General features: G+C 42.4%; 1 protein-coding gene across 4 annotated transcripts in view; it reads right to left on the minus strand.

The window, feature by feature from the left end:
• Positions 1 to 17,714, minus strand: part of ANAPC1 (anaphase promoting complex subunit 1) — a 105,548-nt gene that overhangs the window by 24,063 nt on the left and 63,771 nt on the right. For all 4 annotated transcript variants that reach the window (XR_005212458.1, XM_037807643.1, XM_037807644.1 and 1 more), the window contains exons 29-35: positions 15,926 to 16,160; positions 12,362 to 12,453; positions 10,960 to 11,094; positions 10,712 to 10,794; positions 9,803 to 9,881; positions 9,150 to 9,224; positions 2,031 to 2,107 (exon numbers count right to left, since the gene is read on the minus strand). Coding sequence is in view for 3 of the 4 variants with exons in the window: in XM_037807643.1 (XP_037663571.1) it covers positions 2,031 to 2,107; positions 9,150 to 9,224; positions 9,803 to 9,881; positions 10,712 to 10,794; positions 10,960 to 11,094; positions 12,362 to 12,453; positions 15,926 to 16,160 (776 nt within the window). In the remaining variant the exon portion in view is untranslated. The remainder of the gene's footprint in view (positions 1 to 2,030; positions 2,108 to 9,149; positions 9,225 to 9,802; positions 9,882 to 10,711; positions 10,795 to 10,959; positions 11,095 to 12,361; positions 12,454 to 15,925; positions 16,161 to 17,714) is intronic.

The following is a 17,714-nucleotide window of genomic DNA, read 5'->3' on the forward strand; positions in this document are numbered from 1 at the left end:
TAACTGTTTCTGCTCCCCCGTCAGGCTTGTCTCCCTGGGAATGTGCAACTGTGCCTTGGCTCAATGGGCAGAGCTCTGGGTGCTCTTAGTCAGCAGGAACACCACGTGGCCCGGAGAGACTGTGCTTGCCTGTATAGCTTTACATGCATCACATGAAGGTAAATTTTTAAAATGCAATGTCAATATTGTTTCTTAAGGGCAAGAGAGCTCTCTACTTGAGAAATAAGAAAAGTAAACTGTGCAGACACTTGACAAACAATGGAGAATTCATAATTATTGAAATAAAGGGCAATATTCCTAAATAGTATATTTGTGGTGGCTTGGAGTTCTGTACCCAAGAAAAACATGTTCTTAATTTTAACCCATTCCTGTGGGTGTGAACCCATTGAAACAGGAGCTTTTGATGAGGCTCCTTCAGTTAAAGTGTGGCCCACATGGATCAGGAGGGATCTTAGTCCTATTTCTGGAGATCTTAAAGAGAAGGCCACACAAAGGGTAAAGGTTGAAACTGGTTGTGTTTTAAAACTTCAACTTCCATATAAGACCAAGGGAATAGATATCTATTTGGTACAGGATCTAAATTTTCTAAACAGTACAACTCTACAGTCAATTTGTTCAAACAACACAATTGCATGGAACTTTGAATAGGAAGTGAGATATGGTAGGTTAGTATAGGCTGGAGTGAAATAGTGACACATCCTAGAGTAATTTGGGCAGATAATAAAAAATATATTTACAGCCTCCCCCTCCCCAGCCCCAAGGATCTGGGGGAAGGTGCAGATGTGTTGGACATCCTCACTTGGACTGGTGTTGATGTTGTCACAAACATTGGGACTGGCGGTTTGATGTGCTGAGCCCTCGAGCATGGGACTTGCCCTTATGAAGCTCATTACCACAAAGGAGAGTCTAAACTTGCATGTAATGGTGCCTAAGAGTTTCCCCGAGTACCTCTTTGTTGCTCAGATGTGGCCCTCTCTCTCTCTAACTGAGCCATCTCGACAGGTGAACTCGCTGCCCTCTCCTCTACATGGGACCCAACTCCCAGGGGTGTGAATCTCCCTGGCAACGCAGAGTATGACTCCCGGGGATGAATGTGGACCCGGCATCGTGGGACTGAGAGTATCTTCTTGACCAAAAGGGGGATGCAAAATGAGACGAAATAGTTTCAGTGGCTGAGAGATTTCAAACGGAGTCGAGAGGTCACTCTGGTGGACATTCTTATGCACTATATAGATAACACCTCTTAGGCTTTAATGTATTGGAATAGCTAGAAGTAAATACCTGAAACTACCAAACTCCAACCCAGCAGTCTGGACTCCTGAAGACAATTATATAATAATGTAGATTACAAGGGGTGACAGTGTGATTGTGAAGACCTTGTGGATCACACCCCCTTTAGCTAGTGTATGGATGAGTGGAGGAATGGGGATAAAAACTAAAGGACAAATGGGGTGGGATGGGGGGATGATTTGGGTGTTCTTTTTTCACTTTTTTTATTCTTGTTCTGGTTCTTTCTGATGTAAGGAAAATGTTCGGAGACAGACTGTGGTGGTGAAAGCATAACTATGTTATCCTACTGTGGACAGTGGATTGTATACCATGGATGATTGTATGGTGTGTGAATGTATTTCAATAAAACTGAATTTAATTAAAAAAAAAAAAAGAGAGAGAGAGAAGGCCACAGGGAGCAAGAAAGAGAAAGCCAGAGAGAGCAGTCAGGGATGGAAGTCAACTGCACCAAGGAGCCAGGTGTGGCTGCCATGTGCATCGCCACATGATGGAAGAGCCAAGGGCCCAGGATCCCCGGCAGCCAGTCCTAGAACACCAGTCCTCCAGGAGAACACATCACCTTGATGACACCTCAATTTTGGACTTCTCTTAGCCTCAGAACCATGAGCCAATAAATTCTCATCGTTTAAGCCAAGCCAATGTAAGGTATTTGTTTTAGCAACTAAGGAACTAAAACAATATTTTTATTTATCTGATGGACACTAGGATAACTAATTTTCATTATACATTACGTTACTTACGACAAAGTTTCCAAATTCAAATCCTCTGAGCAAGGCAATTCAATTTCACTAAGAGAGATACTATTTTCTCTTATAATCTGTTAAGAAAGAAAGAAATACTTGGACATCAATGTCCAAATTACAAATAATCAATAATTTAAAGAACAACACACTGCTTATTATGGCCAAATTTATGTAAAATAAGCTTTCCCAAACTATTTCATTCAAAGGCCTGTATTTCAATCACATTAACTGCAATCAACTGCGAATCTCAGATAAGCCAATTAGAAATAATAACTGAATGGGAATGAAAATATAACCTGGAGGGTTGAAGGACCTTCTCTATCAATAACAGTAAGAAATATTTCACACCAGTCACTGAAATGCAGGATAATGGCTGTGGAGTGGAGTTGGGGCAGGAGAGAAGCAGTGGGGAAGGGGAAGGAAAGAAATTAGAGACAGCTCCAGTCAGGCACATATTTCTTCTTCATGGGATGTTTCTAGCATTAAGCCTACCTACCTATCAGAGGCGATGCTAGTCATTAGGTTAATCACTAAGTTAAACTAAATGCCAATATGTTAATCGGTAATATTTCCGGACATAATCTATAAATATTTTTAGAAAGATACTCTTTTCCTTTTGGTATAGGAAGTGATCAACAATTGATCAAAAATACATATACAAAATATGTGGCTTCAACAAGTAAGAATGGATATGATCCTTTTCTCTTTAGAAAAAAAAATAAGAAATAGCTATGTATTTCCCAATCTTATGACTCCAAGTACTCAGAAGTGAAACACTAAAAGTAAGCTCTACCTTCTAATTTTTCCATAATATTGGGAAGCTGCTTATGATAGTCTTCTTCTGTACTGAACACTGCCAAATCAAAACTTAAAATACCTTTTTTCTTTGATAATGAGGTAAGCAATTATTCTGGCTGTAAGATATAGGGTGATAATTACTTTAATATTTCTTCCTAACTCCCCTGTCTTTACTTTTGATTTTGAATGCTAACTACTCAGAAACTGAGTGACATTCTGAAAATGTCCCTCCAAAGTGGATAATTTGTATACACGCAGATGACCTGATCATAACATTCATATACACTGAAGTGTTTTCTACAGTACCATACAGGAATAGAATATTTTTACTTTGACAGAAGGCATTTATAAGCTCCTTGCTGTCTTCAAAAGAGCACACACTGGAGCTTGAAGGCCTAGGTTCAAATCCCAGCGGGGCCACTTACTAGCTCTATGACCACAGGCAAGTTCCCACCTTATAGGTTCCTATAGGAATTATGTGACTTAATCTATGCAAAGCTCTACAAATTAATACCAGACACATTTGTAGGTGTTAGCTCTTATATCAACATCTTCATCATCATTAGCATCAACCTCTGTGCCACCCCTTTCATGATACCACATTGGTTATAAACTATTTAAAGAGCATCACTAAGAACTTCAGTTGAATCTGGTCCTTGTCATCTTTTCTATGTTCTCCTTAAATTAAAAAAAAAAATCATCAAAAACATAAGAAGAAATCAAATGGAATGTATCCTTTAAGAGCCATATGACACATGCAGGAAATCAGCAAGAAAAGGGCACCAAACTCCTTTCTCATACAGGAAGCAACGCAAAAGTCTCAAGGTCTGCGCCGGGTCTCAGCTTTATCCGCCTCTTAGCTGATTAAACAGTGATGTGCTGAGCTCTCTCTGTCCTAGACTAGTTGCTGGAAACAGAATATGGAAAAGACACAGGAGCTGACCGTGGGGAGCTCACACTCGAAGGGTACACACACAAAGTCAAAACTAGCAAGTCGCTCCCACCTGTGCATGGGGAGCAAAACGTGAAGTACTGCGAGCACAGCACTGCAGCCAATAAATAATAAAGGGCTGTAAAGCTTTTTAGGAAGGGAAAAGGTGCTAGTTGTCCTCAAACCTTAAGTTCAAACAAGCAAGCAAGCAGCTTACAAAGCCACCTTCCTTTGAATCTCGGTAGCTGCCTGTATGGGACCCTGTGGCAAAACCAATGAAATAAGTTGATGAGAACTGAGAAAAAAGCACAGGGTCATAGGAAACACCAACCAGCAGAGAATGAACTTCTTCTATGTTCCATTTTGGTTTCCCTGATGTATTTAAGACCAAATCTAAAATGGTAAAACCTGAAGTAAAAGAAATGTCAGAGAATAATTTTATATTAAAAGTTCAAGGGCAGGACTGTGACATGTGAAGACAGCTCAATTAAACTCCTTAAAAAAAGGTCAAGGGCCACATGCTCAGCAAAGTTAAAGAGAGAACTCTCTTAAATGAATTTTCACTTTTTACTCTGGATTGCAGTTACTTATCTACATGTCTAGTCTCATTTAGCGAACTAAATGTAATAAACTGATTAAGTGCAGTAAACTAAAGTTTCTCAAGGTCATCTACGTGTCAGATGCACCTTTAATTTAGCACCTGCAAATACAGGTGGCTTGTATTTGCAGAGGATCAACAAACATTTGCTGAATGAAGGGATGGAATAAAAAGTATAATTTCGTCCCACAATATACATTTTAAAAGGAACTTTCAAAAAGAAATGATGTCTTTGACATCTGAATGTGCTAGGAATTAAAATTTTGGAGACAAATGAACTAAAATTCACCTCTTCCTCATCTCTTTCACATCAGTGAATTAAGCAAAGAAAAACAAACCTAGGAGTTCTACTTCAGGAAAGTATCAGACTGACCCTTTGGCAGATAACAAGTATAAACTCTGGACAGAACATAAAAAACAGCTGCCCACAGGAGGGATTAGCAAACCTTTTCTTAAAGGGCTAGATGGTAAATATTTTAGGTTTTATGGCCCATATGGTTAACTACTCATCTCTGCTGTTGTAAAACAAAAGCAGCAGTAAATGAATGGCTGCACCCCAATAAAACTTTACAGAATCCGAGAACCCCTGACCTAGAGGAACTGGAGAGCAGACAACAGCAGCCCGAGTCTAGAGGGCAGCCAAGCTCCGAGGACAGGAACACCAAAGGGCAAGCTTCTGTTTTTGTGCTTCTGCCCTCAGGGCAGGTCCCAGTCTGTGCATAAAGAAAAAAAAAAAAAAAGAAAAGGCTAAAACTCCAATAGAAAAACCGGTTTTTCTGAGTTGAACAACCAGAAGAGACAGCTCCGGAACCCACAGCTGCTGGAAGGTGAGGACCGAGTCCTGGAAAGCAGAAAGTCACAGAGAAGGAGCCCCAAATTCTCAGTGCAAGGCTGTGCAAACTTCTGCCTGATCCATGAACCATGCATGCACGGGGCAGACACCAACACCCAGCTACGGACAAAAGAACTGAACCGAGACACAGCTTGACATCTGATTCCAAGCTAATTAACTGCCTGCTTTAAAAAAAAAGTGTTGTGTATACATATGTATATGTATACACCCACATGCACCCATAAATACATATAGGCCATATATACACATACATATACATGTATGTATCAACAACAAAATGTAGAGTCTTCAAAAGATAACATTCACAATGCCAAGTATACGATCCAAAATTGCTTGACATAAAAACAAGAAAATGTAACATATTCTCAGGAGAACAGACAATGGAGAGCAGTCCTAAAATGAGACCCAGGTGTTGAAATTTAAAGAGAAGGATCTTAAAGTAGCTCTTATAACTATGCTGAGGGACATGATGGAAAATATGCTCAAAATGAATGAAAACAGGAAATAATATCAGGAAAAAAATTAGAAAATATAAAAAGGAAAAATGCAAATTTTACAACTGAAAATTAGAATAAATGAAAATTAAAAATTCACTTCATGGCTGTAATAGAAAATGAAATGCCTAATGAGTCAGTAAACAAAAACAGGTCAACAGAAATTATGCAATCTGTAGAAAAGACAGAAAAAAAGGATAAAAGATAACAAAGAAACCTATGGGACAATTTCAAAAGGTTTAACAAGGATAACTGGAGTCTAAGAATGAGTGGATAGAGAGCATGGGACCCAAAAATATTTGAAGACTTGGTTGAAATTCCCCAAACTTAAAAGGTTCACGAGAATACAAAGAAAACCACCACAATACACATCATACTCAACTGCTGAAAACCATACATAGAAAGAACATTTTTAAAGCATCTAGAAAAAAAATAACATGATACATACAAGTAAAAAAAACAGTTACAAAGCCATTGGCCTGTCATCAGAAACAACAGAAGACAGGAAACACTGGAGCACCACCTTTAACAGGCTCAGGGAAAAAAAACTTCGTATGCAGGAAAGTACGGGCACAGCAGGCCTGAGGCGCTGCTGCCGGAAAGGCCTGCTTCCCAGGGCGGCCCCAGCGGTGGCTGGGAACTGGAATCGGAAACAGCTCTCCCCGGATGAAAAACTTCCCCTGCAAGGTCAGCGTGGCTCACCGTGCCGAAACTGCTTCTACACACAGGGTGCTGATGCCCAACACCTGCTTTCCCTCTGGCTGTCTGCAACTTTGCTACGTGCCAGGATGATGGTGTGTGATGACCGGCCCCAGTAAAAACCTTGCCCTCGAGTCCCAAACGGACTTCCCTGATGGCCAGCACTCCACGTGCCCTGTCACAGTTCGATGCTTGAGGATCAAGCACATCCTCTGTGGCCACTGGGAGGGGCTCGGGCTTCCTCTGGGCTTGGCCCCGTGAGCCTTTTCCCGTGGCTGATTTTCATTTGGATAGTTTCACTATACTAAATCACAGCCACGAGGACAATTACAGGCTGAGTCCGTGGCACTTTCTAGTGAGTTACTAAACATGGGGTGCTCTCAGGGACCCCAACACATACTTCAACCCAGATTTCTATATCCAGCAAAAATATCCCTCAGAACAAACACAAAATAAAGATATTTTCAGCTAAAAGGAACAAACAGAATTCATTGCCAGTAAACCTGCACTACAAAGAATGCTAAAGAAAGTTCTTCATCCTACAGGAAATGACACCAGAGGAAACACGAACCTTCAGGAAAAAATGAAGAGCATCAGAAATGAAAGTGACTGAGTAAACACATGTTCAGCAGGAATAAACACTCCAATCAAAAGGCAGAAACATCAAATCCAACCACATGATGCCTGTAAAACATGCACTTTTCATATAAAGACACAAATAGGTTACAAAATAAATGGGTGGAAATAGGTGAGAAAAAATACAGCATGCTAACAAGTATTAAAAAAGAGAGAGAGGCTAGATTAGTTATCATCACAGAGTCACCTTCAAGACAAAGTATTATCAGAGACAAAAAAGGGCAGTTCAAACTAATTAAATGGTTAATTCAACAGGTAACAATAAAACTGTGTATGCATCTAATAAGAGGTGCAATGTACAAGAGGCAAAAATTAAAGAAATAAAGAAACAGACCATTCCATTATCACAGTGAAAGATGGTAACTCCCGTCTTAGCAGCTCACAGGGAAACCATGTATTATTAAGTCAGCAAAGACAGATGCTGTGAACACTACTAACAACCTCAAGATAACTCAAATCTGTAAAGCTCGACATCCAACCTCTGCAGATTACACAGTCTTTTAAGTATGCAAAGAACATTTACCAAGACAGATCATATGTCGGGCCATAAAACAAATCTCAATAAGTTTAAAATTAAAATAGAAAAGAATAACAATGAGCTCAAGAAAGAAACTCAAATAGTTGGATGTTAAAAACAAATTTCTATATAACCCATGAGTCCAGAACAAACTACAAGGAGATTATTAAAAAGCATTTTAAACTAGATGATAAAATAACAACACACTAAAATTTGCAGATACAGTTAAACCAGTGCTTATAGAGAAATTTATGGCTTTAATGTTTATAACAGAAAAAGAAAAGTCTAAAAGCCAATACCTAAGTTTCTTCTACAAAAACCCAGAAAATCAGTAACCATACCCAAAATTAATATACGGAAGGAAAATATTAAAAGATAAGTTCAGAAATCAATGAAATGAAAAACAGTGAAACAGAAAAAGTTAACGAAGACAAAAGTTGCCTCTTTGAAAATAGGAACAAAATGGATAAACTCCTAGCTAACCAACAAAGATACAAAATTTACCAGTATGAAGAATAAAAGGGGCTCTCACAACAGATTCCACAGACATTTAAAAAGACAATAATAAAATATTATCAACAACTTCATGGGAACAAATTCAACAGCTTCGTTGAAATGGACATATTTCTTTGAAGACACTTAACCAAAACTGGCAGAAAACGAAGCAGAAAATGTGAATAGCCCTTATCTATCAGAGAAATGCGGTGTGTGATCCAAATTCTTCCTACAAAGAGGAAACACCCAGACCGTTTCACTGATGAATCTATCAAACATTAGGAGAAACGACACCAATATTAGAACTTCCAGAAAAGAGAGGAAGAGAATCAATCCCCAACACCTTCTGAGGCCAGCATGGCCCTAACCCCAACACCTGACAGACACACACACAATGGAAAAGAGGAAACTATAGATTTATTTCCCTTGCGGAGATGCTAAACTCTAAATGAAATATCACCAAGTCGAAGGCAGCAATAAATATAGACAATAATAAATCATAATCAAGTTGGATTTATTCTAGGAATGCGAGGTTGGCTTAGTGTTCAAAAACTAATCATAGGACCATAATAAAAAAATTAAGGACAAATACCATATGCATAATCAGAAAATGAGGAAAAATATTAATTGCAGAATCTAGATGGTGATATGGATGTTCATATAAAGTTCTTTCAATCTTTCTGTATTTTGAAAATGTTCATAATAAAATACTGGGGGAAAACAAACACACAACCTAGAGTTTTCAAGGATAAATATCTTTATTTTCTAAATAAAAAGTAACTGAGACCACCTGTCTGGGTAGCTGATTAAAGGGCAATATTGAATTACAATATTTAATTATGAATTTTTACAAAGGAGTCTCATTTTAATTTTTAAAAATCTATAATTTCTAGGGATCTCGGGCTGAAAGGGAAGGCTGTGGTCTGTGGTCAGTAAATGAATCTTAAATCAAATTTCTTTTGTTTTCAAGAGATACCACAATCATCAACACTACCATCACAAGAAAAAAATACTTTACAAGGTTCTGGAAAATCCCAAAAGAAATCAAAAGTTAATACCAGTAAAGAGACAGTAATATTTACTATATGTACTTACTTGAGGAACATTGCTATCGACCCACTTTGAATCCGGTAAAATATCATCCCACAAAATCAGGCATCGAGCAAGTGTCTTAAAAATGCAATACAGATAAAACTCATTAGAGCAAAGTTCATAAATTTTATAACAATATTAAGTAGAACTTAAGAATCAATTCCCAACCAATGGCAATTTTGCAACATAAAATAGGGCTTTTTAGGCAAATATGTCATAACTGTTAATATCAAACAATTACACTGAGTTAATGAAAGCTCAAACACAAAAGCTCTATGAGTAAGGCACGGAGAGTTCACATAAGAAAATTTACAACCAATAAACAAGGAGAAAAGCATTCATCCTTAAAAAAGGATGCAAAGAATGTAAAATAAAGCAGGACTGAATCCCAGTTACTTGTTGCTTGTCACAAAGTTCTGAATAATAATATGATACATTGAAATAGCACTCCGAGCTTTACACAGCAATATGGTTACCTTCCTGGGATTCTTAAAAGTGGGATTTGGAACGTTTCAAAACAACACTGCCAATTAGAAATACCTGACAGGTAAATAATAAAAGGCTCTTTGTAAAGGGTATCTGAAAGCTACATTTGAGAACCATAAACAGAATTCTCATGTTTGACAGTATTAAAAAAAAACTGCCAAGCACCATACCCTAAGCAAGAGAAATTCTGGCTTCACGAAGTCCAGCAGGTACATGGTGTCAGGGGCGCGGAGCCAGTCGGCAATGGACCTGTTGGGGAAGGACAGCAGGACGTCAGGAAGCACTGCCTCACCCAGAAGGCAGGAGGATGGAGAGCCTGTGGACCAATTTCAGAACGCCTCTCCCTCTCCATCCCCTGCTGTTTTCTCTCTCTCCAAAGCACTTTACTCGCTCTAACATCATATACATTTCTTTAGTATTGTCTGTTTTACTGTAATGTAGGCTCCACCAGGGCAGGGATGTTGTTTTGTTTTGTTCACTGAAAGATCCCCAGTGTCAAGAAAGGGCTGACACATGCAGGAGGCCCTAATAAGTAACGAATGAGTAAATCCCTGTTTTGGTCGCTCTGTTAATTCTGCATACACTCATGTTTTCTTAGGGGAGGAACATCAAAAATCTTCCAGACTCTTACGATGCTTTTAAACAAAAAGACCTAGCCCAGGCATAATGTCTCTTCCCAGTTTACCCCACACCAAATGGAAGAGGAGAAACAGCAGAAGCCCACTTTCAGCATGAGCACCAGTGACAGGGGTGCAAGGGAGGGGAGGGCTGGCAAGGAGGGGGCGTGCCCGCAGCAGAAGCCGGGAGGAGAGTAAGGCTAAGGACCACTGGCTTCGGGAAGACATGCCCATCAGTGAAATGGACGTGACACAACTGAAAACGCAGACATGAACAGAAACTGGCAATTACATCGTCAAATACCTTTAAAGAGCACAACGTGTTACTTCTAGATAAAATCCACGTTACAGCACTTGAGAGAATGAAAATCGGGTTGGTCTCCCTCTGGGGAAGCAGACACACAAGCTAGGTGGACTCACGCCTTTGCAGTGCCACAGGTGCGGAGAGGGAGAGGACAGTACCTGTTGTTGGTCTTCAGGTAGATCATGGCCAGCGCTAGCGTGGCACCGGGACACGTCACATCCACGTTTATGGCATCTCCTTCCTACCAAAAAAAGTATAGTCATGTTCAAGCTCTGAACTGTTACCTTATAAAATTCTTCTCAATCTAATCTATATTTAAAATCAAAATATTTACAAATATTGGTGTGAGAACTACTTTTAAATTAGCTTTTTCACTTCTGGAGTGTTGACTTTGACTTGGACTTACTTTGATTTGGTAACTTGGAGATTTATGTTTCTCTCTGTGCATTCCTGCTTGGAAGCGCCTGTGACCCCCGACCATGTACTGGTAAAGCTGCTCAGGCACGTTGAGATCCGACATACCTATCAAATTACTGCCGTGCTTGAAGACACGATAACAGATGTGTTAAAGGAAATCCCACAGAAGATCCATTACACGTACCACAACTACTAAAGGAACGAGCTAACTTCAAAGTAGACATTTTTTTTCAATTAAAATATCTATTACTCATAAGTTAATACTCAAACTATTAGTTGTCATTAAAATCACAGTACACAAATGTTCAAGTTAGTATTTGCATTTAATAACATACATAAGGCTTCCAAGTAGACACAGAGCCAATGGCGCTCCACGGCACAGGGAAACACAACCTCTAGAAACACACTTCTGACCCTTGCCTGTGGGGCCTATGAACTTTTCCAGCAATAACGACTGATTAAACCCTTCCTCCGTGCCAGGTACTAGTCTGGGTTTTATATAAGTTAGCTTACTACAGCACCCTATCAAAGAGCCACCAGTAAGAAGCCCACTTTGTACATGAATGAGTTACAAAGGGGTTCAGTAAACTTGCCCAAGGTCATGCCACTGGTAAATGGCAGGCTGGACAAACAAAGGGCAGGCTGGTTCCGTCCATGCACTTCCTTAACCGCCGGACAGCACAGCCTAATCTCATTTTACAGACAAGGAACCCACAGTTCTTAGTGTTTAAACGACTCGACTGCAGGCAGGACCAGAACTCAGGCCACACTTCCACGGCCCCTGTGCTGAATGAGAAGAGTGAGAAGCCTGACACAGCTTTTAAAATGGCACATTTTCAGAATGCACTCAAGAAAACAACTCATTCCATTGTAACTTTCTTTATGTCATTTTAACTTGACCACAACACCATTTGGGTGGTTCTTCAAGGAACCTGTATTTCAGGTGAAACAGTCAACTATGAAATGTTCTTGGGAATTCTGTACCACATCCCTTGTGAGGGGTTGGAAGCGGGGCAGCCTGGTTTCACTCTGTCACCAACGGGGTTGTGCCAATGTCTGGGACACAGAGTGAACACCAGAGTGACAAAAGAGGGTTTGCCTGCCGTTTACACATTTCCACTTCTTCCTGCTTCCTGAGTGGGCTATTACATCCCCATCTTATGTCTTAAACCCCTTGCAAGAAACTTCATTCCCTTAGTTCGTACAGTTCATGGAGAGGAAGAAATCTCAAAGCCCCACTCTTGGCTGTGATTTCTCTCCCCTTCCCGTATCTGGTACTTTGAAAAACATCCAGAAAAGAAGACAGCACTGGCAGGGGATTAATCACAGCCAGGCAGAGCGGGGTTCCAGAGAGCTCCGCGGGTGCATAGGGAGGAGTGGAAGGTTCTTACCCCCAAGCAAACCATGCCCAGGGCCAGGCCGGCAGCCAGCGAGGATGACTCTCTGTCGGTGCAGTACTCCATCTCAGGGCCGGGAGGCCGCCCTGTAAAATGAAATCAGCACAGCTCAGCCCGGCCCCGGACATCCTCCCGTACAAACAGTTTAAAGAGTTAACTTTCTAATAAGTTGCAAGGAGCTATGGAGTCAACGTAACTCCATTCGTAAAGCGTGACACTATCACAAATAGTATCTCTGTTGTATTACCACAAAATAAAGATCTAAAATGTTTCTTTTAATTTGCCAATTTGAGCCTCCACAAGAAGTGACTTTCAAACCCTGTGAAACCTTGGATCTTACCAAAAAATTACCAAGAAGTAGGAGAAATTTAAAAAAAAAAGGGGGGGTTGCTCAATAAAAAAGACTTCCATTTTTAATCTTGTAAACTCTGTTTCTGTTTTGTTATTTTCAATTCCACTTATTAGACATGGTAAAATCAGGTTCCAATTCCTGGTATTATATCCCAAGGAAAAAAATAAAGAAAAAAATTACAAAGATATCAGTGTAATGTTTCTAATAGAAAAGAACTAAAAAAAAACCTGAAAATAAGAAAAGCATTAGGCAAATTATAGTACAGCAACTCAGTAAGATATTACACAGTATGAAGTTAATTAAAAACCCATTTATGACGATATATGAAATGGCAGAATAAAAACAGTGCATACAATCTGAAAGTAATCATATAAAAAAACATAAACATATACATCAAGGATAAAGCCCTCGACGTACAAAATGAAAAAGTTGTGGTAAGTTCATGAGATCATGTGATGACATCATCAGCTATCCTGATATAGTCAGAAAGTATTAAATTGCCTTGTAGAAGAATAAGCTTTAAACATCTCTAGTTTGGAGTTTTTGAGTGTTTTGTGAGAAGCGTTTTTCACAAAAACAACATATGCTATTGTGTATTTTGGTTACAGGAGCATTTCAGTGTTGTAAATAATTTATTTTACCATTATAGAAAACTAAATGGTACAAATTCTTCACTGCCCTGGGACAGTACACCCCAATAGCCTATAGCCCAGGGGACAGTGCACCCCTACAGCCTACACCCCAGGGGACAGTGCACCCCTACAGCCTACACCCCTGAAGGCAGTGCACCCTGACAGCCTACACTCCGGGGGATAGTGCACCCCAACATTCTACACCCTGGGGTATAGTGCACCCTGACACCCTACACCCTGGGGGATAGTGCAGGCTGACAGCCTACACCCAGGGGACAGTGCACCCCTACAGCCTACAACCAGGGGACAGTGCACCCCCACAGCCTACTCCCAGGGGAACAGTACACCCCTACACCCCTGAAGGCAGTGCACCCTGACAGCCTACACTCCGGGGGATAGTGCACCCTGACATTCTACACCCTGGGGTATAGTGCACCCTGACAGCCTACACCCAGGGGACAGTGCACCCCTACAGCCTACAACCAGGGGACAGTGCACCCCTACAGCCTACACCCCTGAAGGCAGTGCATCCCAACAGCCTACACTCCGGGGGATAGTGCACCCCAACAGTCTACACCCTGGGGGATAGTGCATCCTGACAGCCTACACCCAGGGGACAGTGCACCCCTACAGCCTACAACCCTGAAGGCAGTGCACCCTGACAGCCTACACTCTGGGGGATAGTGCACCTCAACAGTCTACACCCTGGGGGATAGTGCATCCTGACAGCCTACACCCAGGGGACAGTGCACCACTACAGCCTACACCCCAGGGGAACAATGCACCCCTACAGCCTACACCCCTGAAGGCAGTGCACCCTGACAGCCTATACTCCGTGGGATAGTGCACCCCGACAGTCTACACCCTGGCAGATAGCGCACCCTGACAGCCTACACCCCAGGGGATAGTGCACCCCGACCACCTACACCCTGGGGGATAGTGCATCCTGACAGCCTACACTCCAGGGGATGGTGCCCCCCAACAGTCTACACCCTGGGGGATACTGCATCCGGACAGCCTACACCCAGGGGACAAGTGTACTCCCACAGCCTACACTTCAGGGGACAGTGCACCCCTATAGCCTACAACCCTAAAGGCAGTGCACCCTGACAGCCTACACTCTGGGGGATAGTCCACCCTGACAGTCTATACCCTGGGGGATAGTGCACCCCAACAGTCTATACCCTGGGGGATAGTGCATCCTGACAGCCTACACCCAGGGGACAAGTGTACTCCCACAGCCTACACTTCAGGGAAACAGTGTACCCCTACAGCCTACAACCCAGGGGAACAGTGAACCCCTACAGCCTACAACCCAGGGGAACAGTGAACCCCTACAGCCTACACCCCTGAAGGCAGTGCACCCCAACAGCCTACACCCAGGGGACAGCGCACCCCTATAGCCTATACCCCAGGGGAACAGTGCACCCCTACAGCCTACACCCTGGGGGAGAGTGCACCCCAACAGCCTATACCTTGGGGGATAGTGTACCCTGACAGCCTATACTCTGGGGGAACAGTGTACCCCTATAGCTTACACCCCTGAAGGCAGTGCACCCCAACAGCCTACACCTCAATGGGACAGTCACCCCTACACCCCACACTGTGGAGGACAATGTGCACCTAAACCCTTGGCAGAGCCTAGCAGTGGACCTGACCACGTGCCTGGCGTTGGCCTGGCACCTGAGCAGGTATAATGTAGGCAAAAGCTTGCGATGTGCCTCCATTATTTAGTTCTCGTCCGCAGGTTCCATCATCACCATAACAGGCCCCAGAATAAGGCACGTGGAGCAGACACAGAGCCACGCAGCCGGAGCACCGCAGCCGGAGCAGCGCTGTCCCAGCCACCCACTTAGGGTGCCACTGAGACTCTATGGTTGTCCGTTATGCACCGTTACTGTGACAGTAGCCAACTGATAGAATAATACTAAAGAATGATATATATACTTCAATACCCTGTGAAACACATGAAGAAAAGATCCTGAACAGGTAGAACAGGTAATGCATGTATCTAAACTGCTCAATGTACTAAGTACGCCAACAGCACTTCCATTTGTCAGGGAAAAATGACACCTGAGACAGATTTCCATAGGTTTGGACTCCACCCAAAACAGAAACATTAACTGAAGTGAGTGCAAGAGACTCACACTTCCAGTGTCATCACCAACAAACCCAGCAGCACGTAAAGGAGGGGCACAGGAGTGGGGCACTCCCCTGCTACGGAGGGGCTGCCGTCCAGCAGGGCAGACACGTGTCCCGCTCCAAATTTCCAGGCGTTGCCTGGCAGACAGAGCAGGCTGAGCAGCAGCTCTCAGGGGATCAAGGCCACAGGCACCGCTCTGAAGGCCACCGACGGGCTCAGGCGCAGGCCAATGAAGAGTTTGAGCTAATAACTTGCTGGGCACTACGAGCTTGGAAAACATAGTTTTTCATGTTGGTACCAGATCATGATATGTTCATAAAAGCTAGTATTTTTTCCTCAATTTTTATCATTTTTTCCCTCATCCTCATAATCTTACTATCCTTTCCACTTTGGCCATGTCTCATGCAGACCCAGCGATGTCAGCGCCGCACCTATCTCGGCCAGCAGGACCTCCGCAGTGTGCCTGTGTGCGGTGCCTTGGTACACGAGGCCAATGCCCACCACCGCGGCCACCTGGACGTTGTGGGGCACATCCAGCTCTGTGGACGTCGGTGGCAGGAGCGCCGGGATGTGAATGCTCAGCAGCCGAGTGACTGACATATCCATGGTGCCCAGCTTGGCGGCAGAAACACCAAGGAGCAGCCCAATGCTTGTCATTTCATGGCCCTAAGAAAGAAAACAGAATGCACCTTAGAAGCCGCCACCAAAACAGACACAGTGTGAACTAACACTGCCTGCCACTTTCAGTACATCCTTCTGTGGGTCAGACACAGAGGGAGGTGCCGGCCGTGGAGCGGCAGACAGCTAGGGCCTGCCCTCGGGGACCAGCACCCCAACGGGGAAGAGTACACGGTACTGTGAAAGAGGCTTTAAGAGGAACCTAAATTTAGATGAGGAATGGCCACATCAGAGTTAGGAAAGGAATCTTGAAAGAAGTAAAGTTTATAACAGGCCATGAAGGGTTAGCCATGAAAGAGTGGCAGGCCAGGAAATCTAATGTTGGTGGAGGGGAGAATGCAGCATGGAAAAGCTCTTGGGTGATCTGGAAATAAACCCACACAGCTGCAGGCAGCTAATAACTGACACAGTGCCTGCACAATCCAACAGGGAAAGAATGGTCTCTTCAGCAAACACTGTTGCCGGCCCCACAGGTGCCCACCTGCCAAGAGGGACGCTGGACCCATCACACATGGCAACGGACTGCAAAAAGACCATACGCCCACGTCAGCACCACAACTACAGAATGCTCAGAAAACACAGAGCAAATCTTTGTGGCTTGGGTAGGCAATGCTTTCTTAGACACGATACCAAAAGCACAAATGGCAAAAGAAAAACATAGATTTAATTTCTAATCAAAATTTAAAACTTCTTTACTTCAAAGGACACCATCAGAAAGAATAAAGACAACCCAAAAATGTGAAAAATAAGTTTGTAAGTCATATATCCCTTAAGGGACTTGTATCTAGAATACATCAAGAACACTTACAACTCAACAATAAAAGACAATGCAAATTTTAAAATAGGCAAAAAATGTGAAGACATTTCTCCTACAAAGAACTACAAATGGCCAATATGCACATGAAAAGATGATCTACATCAATAGTCATTAAAGAAATGCAGATCAAAATCACAAAAAGACACCACTTTGCAACCACTAGGATGGTTACTAAAAAAAACAAAAAAAAGGTACAGACAATAACAAGTGTTGACAAGGACATAGGGAAACTGGAGCCCTCATCCACTGCAGGTAGGAATGTCAAATGGAAAACAGTTTCTCTGTTCCACAAACATAAAGTTAACAAATGAACCAGCAAGTCTACCACTAGTTACATACCCGAGAGAAATGAAAACGACGTCCACTCAAAAACTTTTACACCAATCTTCACAACAGCATTATTCATATTATCCAGGAATTGGAAACAAGCCAAATATCTACCAGCTGATGAACGGATAAACAAAATGTGGACTAATACATACAGTAAACTATCACTTGCAATAAACAGGAATGAAATGACAATGCATGACGCAGGTCACATCCCAGACGATCCTTGAAAGTATGATGCTAAGTGGAAGAAGCCAGTCACGAAGGATTACATCTTGTGTGACTCCATTTACATGCAGTGGACAGAACAGGCAAACCCACAGACAGAAGTAGACTGGGGGTGCCAGGAGTGGGGAGAGGAACGGTGATGAAACACTCTAAAACCGATTGTGGCGACG

Source organism: Choloepus didactylus, chromosome 17 (assembly GCF_015220235.1).
Source record: "Choloepus didactylus isolate mChoDid1 chromosome 17, mChoDid1.pri, whole genome shotgun sequence".
Taxonomy (NCBI): Eukaryota; Metazoa; Chordata; class Mammalia; order Pilosa; family Megalonychidae; genus Choloepus; species Choloepus didactylus.